A 7,192-nucleotide genomic window follows, 5' to 3' on the forward strand; every position below is an offset into this window, starting at 1 on the left:
GCCCGGCCGGTGAGCCAGGAGGCCGCCGCAGCGCTGAGGCAGAGCGCGGCGGTGTCCCTCGGGCAGTACGAGCCGTCGGAGCGCGAGCGGCCGGCCGAGGTGGCGGCGCTTTTCCGCGGCTCGGCCGTCAACCTCAGCGCGTCCATCCAGTCCGAGATGGGGCGCCCACCTGCGGCGCCACCTGCGGCGAGGGAGCCCGCCGCGCCCGCCATGTCGACGGCGAACCTCCTCGACATGGACTCGTCGGCGCTCTGTGCTGCGCGGCCGCTCCTTCCCGAGGGCGCCGCCGAGCTGTCTTCTCTCGCCGAGGGCGCCGAGGGGGAGGCTGAGGCCGCCGCACCGCGCGCCGCACCGCGCCGCTCCCCGCGCCTCTCGTCGCCCGCCCCGGCGTCCGGCAGCGGCGCCACGCCGTCGCAGCGCTACACGCCGTCGCACCTGGTGCGGCCGCGCGGGTCGCAGCAGTCGTCGCGCAAGGTCAAGTTCCGCTTCTCGGACGAGTCGCGGCAGGTCAGAGTCCGCCTCTCGGAAGAGGAGGGCGGGCAGGCGGAGGAGGAGGACGCTTTCCCCGCCTTTGCCCTCGACAAGGAGGACCGGACGCCCAACGCCGCGCCGCCGCCCCGCCCCGAGGCGCACGGCAAGCGGCTGCGCGGCGCGAACGGTGCCTTCAAGTTCGAGCCGCTCGGCGGCGGCTTTGCGGCGCCGTCCCTCGGCCGCGCCTTCGCAGGCGGGGCCGCGAGGCGACCTCTGGGGGGGGCGCCCGCGCAGCGCGGCGGCGGCGGCGCCATCGCAAAGGCGCGCAGTGACGCGGCGCGCGCTCACCGTGGCACTCCCCCCCTGGCGGGCTAAGCGGTTCGAGCGCTGCCACAATAGGTCGCGGGCAGCCGGCGCCACTCGTCGATCTCGGCCCACGTGCAGCGCGCGAGCAGCCGGCGCGCCTCGGTCGCGCCCGCCGGTCGGAGGGCGACGTTCCACGCGCCCGAGTGGAAGTGAGGGGTTGCGTGAGAGGGAGGCGTGTGCGGACGTGAGGGCGGCGGAGTGAGGCGACGGGGCGCCTACCGCCGGCGGCGGCGGTGCCTCGAGCGTGTCACAAACAGCCAAGCGATTTGGCCGCTGCCCTGGGGAGGGTTGTGGAGGGCGGGGCTGCTTTGCGGCGGCCTCACTTGAAGTGGGCGGGGGGCGAGATCTCGAGAAGCCGAGGTGCTCGCGAGAGAGACTTTGCATGTTGTGAGTTGCACGCGTGTGACTGTGAGCTGGCGTGGGCGTACACCTGGCCGGCCCCGGCCAATGCAATCCGCATCTCATCCATCTCGACAGCTTCTCTCGCTAAATAACAAGGGTGAAGGCAGAATCTTCTTCTTGCTTGTTGGTTTTTCATTATCTGGAAAAAAATACTTTCGATTATTACCATCGGCAGCATCCACTTGCATCTAATTCTAAAGTCTAAAGAGTTTAAGTGCGCTGTGCGGTACCCTAGTAGCTTCCCTAGTGGCCAGTGACACGGACACAGGTACACCAAGTAACACGTACGTATACGGGCGTGCTATGTGTAATAAATAAATGGCGGGTGCGCGTGCGTGCGCGTGCGCCGGGCCGTCACTTGATGGCAACTTGAGACGTAATGGTGCGCACAGTCTCAAGTTGCCGTTGTCTGTGCAGCTACTGGGGCCCAAGCACCACGCATCAGAGAGAGTGGCTCTATCTGTAGCCGTACCTCAGCCCAGCCCACCCGCCTCCCAAGCATGCTGTAGTTTGTGAGAGCCATGGTTGTCGCCTCCACCAAAGATGTCAAACGGGCGGTCAGAGAGCCAGTCAGCCAAAAGCGGTGGTTCTAATGGCAGCGGCGGCTCCAAGGGTGGGTGCGACGGAGGCGAAAGCGGCGATGGCGGCGGTTGCATGGGAGGGGACAAAGGCGGCGGCGGCGGCGAATAGTAGCGGCCAACGTCCACTATTGAGAGTGCGAAGGAGGGCCCGCTCACCTCGCCGCCGCCCCAGATTGGTATTCCGTGGTGGGGGTGCGTCTCTGGCAGCCGGCCCGCCGCGACCTCCGCCATGTCGTCCAGCCACGCCAGCTCCTCCTCAGTGTGCACCCCTCCAAAGTCGACCCCTCCGGACAGCGCGAGGATGCGCGGGATCTCAAAGTGCAAGTGCATGTCGAGCGCGGTGACTTGCACGCTGAGGCCAAGAAAGCGCAGCGCATCGAGGTTGGACAGGTCTAGCCGCGCCTAAAGTGACGAGCACAGTGACGCGTGCGGATTCGAGACTCCAAAACTGCAGCCGAAGCGGCCAATGCCACCTCACGATCGAAGAGGAGCCGGCTGAGATTCAAGCGGAGCGTCACCTTGGCCTGCATGCACGGCAGGTTGGGTCAGCCTCGCTCTGACGCGGCCCTCTCTCTTCTCGGTCCCGGGCGGAGCCTCGGCTCGCGCAGGCACGGTCAAGCGCTCTGCTGGGAGGCCGGTGATCAAGGCCTCGTTCCTCGATACAAACGCCCCCGCCTCCATGTCCCACTGCTCCTCGCACGCCCAAGTGGCTAAGGTCTGGTTATCTTCCAGCCGTCCTGCCACATCCTGCAACACCTCTGCGGTGTGTGTGGACGTCGCCTGGCCGGGTACGCACCCGACCGAGAACGCGGACTTGACGTAGGCGCGTGTGTCGGCCTCAACGGTAATCGCAAGGTGTGTGGGGTGGACTGCTTTCATTTCGCTCTGCGTTCCTCGCACATGGATGGAGTGCGAGGTATCTCGACTGGTGTCTGTGAAGAGAGCGATATGCCATGCATACATCATGTCGAGAGAGAGAATTCTCTCTCTCTCTCTCTCTCTCTCTCGCATACATCATGTCATTAGGCAGCGGAAAAAAAAACCCCGGGCCACGACACAGGTGATGGCCACCTTCTGGCCTCTCGCGGGCGGTAAGCGCGGTGCCTGCAGGACAGTGAATGCCGCGACGGGATCGTTGGACGAGTACTGGCGCGTGAGCGAAGCCGAGTGCCAGGCCATGTGCTTCGCCAGTCCGGAATGCATCGCGATCGATTACCATTTCCCTTACGAACGCTGCGAACTCCACAAGGAGCCCATACGGCACGTCCTCCCGATGGGTGAGCACGCCTGCCGCCTCAAACCCCCCAGATACGGCGGCGCGGTCACGGCGACCCTCAAAAACCTCAACTCGGAGATGATTCGCCGGCCCGCGCCTCCCCTTCCGACGCCGCCGCCGTCGCCGCCGTCACTGCCGCCGCCGACGCCGCCGCCGTCGCGACCACCGTCGCCGCCGCCGCCACCTTCGCCGCCGCCGCCGCCGTCGCCGCCACCTTCGCCACCTCCGCCGCCGTCGCCGTCGCCGCCGCCGCCGCCGCCACCTCTGTCACCGTCGCCGTCGCCGCCGCCGCCGCCGCCACCTCCGCCGCCGTCGCCGTCGCCGCCGACGCCGTCCCCGCCGCCGCTTCCACCGCCGCCGTCGCGTCCGCCGAGTCCGCCTCCCAACCGCTGCCTCGAGGCGCAGCTCCTGCAGGCGCCCGCCGCCGACTTTGGGCCGTGCTCGCACCTGCGTCTCGCGGAGCTGCGGCGGCAGTCGCTCCGGGGTGCGTCCTTTGACGGCGTGGACATGCGCGGCGCGCTCCTGGACGGCGCCGATCTGCGCGGGGCGAGCATGCGCAGCGCAGTGATGGCGGGCGCGTCTGCCAGGGGCGCGCGGCTAGAAGGCGCCGTCATGGTGAGCTCGAGCCTCTCGCACGCCAACTTATCGCGCGCCAGCCTGCGCGGGGCCGACCTGACGATGGCGGCGGGCGAAGGCGCGAGCTTCGAGGCCGCGGACCTCTCCGACGCCTCCCTGCTCGTGGCGACGCTGCGCCGCGGGCTGTGGGCGGGCGCGGACTTGCAGCGCGCCAAGCTCGCGCACGCGGACCTGTCGCACGGCGACTTCCGGTCCGCCGACTTCCGCGGCGCCGTCCTTACCGATGCGTCCTTCCGTTCGGCCAATGTGGAGGCGGCCGACTTTCGAGGTGCGATCCCATTCGCCGCCCACGCCCACCGACCTGCCCTCGCGACCTGCCCGCGCCCGTTACCCGCCCACTGCGCGCCCCTCTCGTCCGCCTCGCATGCGCGCAGGCGCCATCGACACGCACCGGGCGCACTGGGAGGGGGCGGTCGGCAGTCCGATCGGCATCGAGCTCGACATGTTCCTGCACGTCGGGCTCTGACCGTGAAACTTTAAGAGACCCGTGCCGCCCGCCGCCCGGGGCGCGCTCCGTCCCTCCGGGGGCGGGAGAGGGGCTCCAGCGTTCCTGCAGCTTCTTTTCTGCACCTTGTCTCTGCGTGTGTGAATGCGAGGTTCTTGTTTCTTATCACCTCTATCTGCGAACAGGGCTCGCGCCTCAACCTCTCATAGACCAGCGCGCAGCCAGCGCGCAGCGCCATAAAAGCACTTGGCGAGCAACTCTTGGAGTGCCGTGCTGCAGTCACGATCAACCTCACATCCAGGGCCGGGGAGCTAAGGAGCGCACCCAGCGGGCCGGATGATCGGTATCGGGTTACGGGCTAGAGAGCCCTAGCCCCGGGGGTGCGCGTTCGCAGGGAAAGGGCCGTAAAGTAAACACGGGTCTCCGAGGCTAGTTCCATTTCACTCTGACACACGCTAATCTTGAAAACACTGGTTGGGTAGTAGTCTAAGGTAAGGTAAGGTAAGGTAAACGTCTCCACACACACAAAGTGGTGGGGCAAGGGGGGGCGACCCTCGCATCTCCACGCCCGGGACACGGGCAGGAGCCCCACGGCATTCAAAGTGCAAGCACCGGCCCGGTGCCGTGGGTGAGCAACCTGCACCCCACTCCTACTCCTATAACACAACCCCCACAGCGTGGTCGTCTACGTGTTCAGAAACACCAGCGAGGCGAGGGTGAAGGGGTAAGGGGCTGTGTGGGGCTATCTGTGACCATCTAGCCTGGGGGGTAGCAGGAGGGGGGGGCAGAGGGTAAGATATGGGTGAGGCCAGCTACAAGTCGGACGCCCTCCCGTCGTCGGAATAATCCTCGGAGCGGTCAGCGTCCTCGTCGTCGTCCTCGGTCTGCATCGCGTCGCCAGCCGTGAACCTGAACACGGCGTCGGCCGGCGCCGAGGCGCCGGCGGCCGTCATCAGGTGCATGACTATGCGGTCGCGGTATGCCGCATCGATCTCTCCGTGCTCGGCCAGCTCGTTCGCGAGCCAGTCCGAGGCGACGGTCGTCGCCACGGTCCCCTGGGGAACTGTGGCGTACACCTTGCTGGGGCCGCGTCGATACCCGTCGTCCCTCTCCGGGGGCAGCGAGTATTCGACCCCCATTTTGGACCCGGCCTGGCTGCGCGCCTGCGCAGCTGCAGACCGCAGCCCGGCCATCACGTACTGGATGTTCTCGCGCAGCTGCGCCCGCGGGGCCTCCGCGCGCTCGGCCTCGCTCGCGGCGCGCTCGCCAGCCTCCGTCGCCCGGCGCGCCTTCTGCCGGTCCTTCTTGGCCTTGCGTGCCGCGGCTCGAGCCGCGAGCTGCTCCTTGGTGGGCTCCTTCTTCTTCGGCGCGGTGCGCTCGATGTACGAGCGCTCCGCCGCCTGCACCGACTCGCGGTCGCCCGCGGCCTTCTCGTGCTTCAGGTCGACCTCGATGGTCGCGTAGCCAGGCCTTATCACCCTGACACAAGACGCACCGAACAGCCTTGCGACACTCACCGCGTCCTCCAGTTGCGCGCGATCGGAGCTATTCCAGCGTCCGCTGCGCATCCCCGGCGGCACGACGGTGGCCGGCGCTTGCGCGCCAGCCCCGTCCGCCGCCGGGTCCGCGGCCGCGGTCCCTGTCATAGCTACGCGCGCCATGGAGAACGGCGGGCACTTGGGGTAGTCTAAGTTCTGAGCCTCGAGGCTGAGCGGGTCTAAGTGTGCCATGGCACGCTGGGGTGCTTGCGCGGTCTAAGATCAGCGGGAGCCTCTTACATCGGCTAAGTCGGCCGTGGCACGGCCTGGGGCCAGGAGGCTCCCACCGTGATCAACGATACGGCGCAGCCCCCAAATTTTCTTCGCCTGCGGCGGGCGATCGATCCTCTTCATGCTTAGCAATCGCCGCTTCAGCATCCTCCTCTTCCGACTTTCGTTGCTGCTCCTTCATTCTTGAGCGACGTCTAGCCAAACAGTTCTCACATGACACGAAGCTCCTCAAGCTTAATCAAATGCGTGACGGTGAAGGCGTGAAGCCTGTGTGTGCTGGTCCTCTTTGAACGATCCGCGCGTGAGGTAGCATAGGGCCTTGTTGGCAGCAGCCAGCTTGTTGCTCTGCTTCGTTGCGATGAGCTGATTGGGATCGCAGAAGTGCATGCTTGAGTAGGCGTTGGGTGCCGTGAGTAGCGCACTGGCCCTGGGAGAAGGCGATATGGCGTCGTGCGCGGCATACGTTGGTCGGGACGCGTCCAGGTATTTTTCGGGTAAACCTGGACTTTTGCAGGTATACCCGGGTTTTACCCGAGTTGGCCTTGTGTCGTCTAAGTTCATGGCCCCCGACCATCAGCGTCTGAGTCTGAGCCCGGCTCCGTGCGGGGGCTAAGTTGAGCGCTCGCTCGCTGCAGAGGCTAAGTGTAGAGCGACCCTCTAGCCCTACTACCCAACCATTTTGAAAACGTCCAACGGAGCTCCGTGTTGCTCCCAGCGCCCTCCCCCGCGCTTCCTGCGGCCCTAGCCGATGGTACTAGCATGGGAGGTCATCTGGCTACCGCGAGAGCGACCCAACTCGTCGACATCGTCCGATGATGGTGCCTCAAAGTCAGCCTTCGGAGGCTATCGTGGGGTCGAGCCGGCAGTAGTACTCCCAGTAGCCGTGACATGTGGTTCCACCATCCCTCGTAGGCTTTGCCTCTGACCGTCACCGTTCCCAGGCTGCCTAATGGGATGGAAAGAAAGGCTCGGCGAGCGTATAGAAGCGTGCTCGACCTCGTCGTGGCAACCTGTACGGCAGCGCTAAAAAGGCGCGATGAGCGTCGTGCCACCTGACCCGAGACGGGTCGCAGGCGTCGTACCGAGCGCGTCGAGACCGTGTCCTGATGTGATCTGCACGGGTGAGTCACGTCGGCGTCAAAGGAGCGACGTGTGACCTGTCAGAGCTTGATCTCCGATCTCAGCGGCGTCGAGTCGTCTCCGGTGCGCAACAAATGTACCTCCCCAGGACGCGCAGAGGCAGCTG

General features: G+C 66.3%; 2 protein-coding genes across 2 annotated transcripts; one reads left to right on the forward strand and one right to left on the reverse strand.

Annotated features, from left to right (window-relative positions):
* Window positions 1-3,162: 3,162 nt before the first annotated feature.
* EMIHUDRAFT_423503 (hypothetical protein) lies at window positions 3,163-4,198 on the forward strand (the record flags this gene model as incomplete). Its single annotated transcript, XM_005787123.1, has 2 exons — window positions 3,163-4,000; window positions 4,107-4,198. Exons 1-2 carry the CDS (start codon window positions 3,175-3,177, stop codon window positions 4,196-4,198), a joined length of 918 nt encoding a protein of 305 aa, XP_005787180.1. The 5' UTR covers window positions 3,163-3,174.
* A 791-nt stretch (window positions 4,199-4,989) lies between these two features.
* Window positions 4,990-5,907, reverse strand: EMIHUDRAFT_228261 (hypothetical protein; the record flags this gene model as incomplete). The annotated part of the gene is made up of 1 exon (XM_005787124.1): window positions 4,990-5,907. The coding sequence occupies one exon, from the start codon at window positions 5,905-5,907 to the stop codon at window positions 4,990-4,992; it is 918 nt and encodes a 305-aa protein (XP_005787181.1).
* Between the last annotated feature and the right edge of the window lie 1,285 nt (window positions 5,908-7,192).

The sequence above is a fragment of the Emiliania huxleyi genome (assembly GCF_000372725.1).
Source record: "Emiliania huxleyi CCMP1516 chromosome Unknown EMIHUscaffold_145, whole genome shotgun sequence".
NCBI classification, from domain to species: Eukaryota; Haptophyta; order Isochrysidales; family Noelaerhabdaceae; genus Emiliania; species Emiliania huxleyi.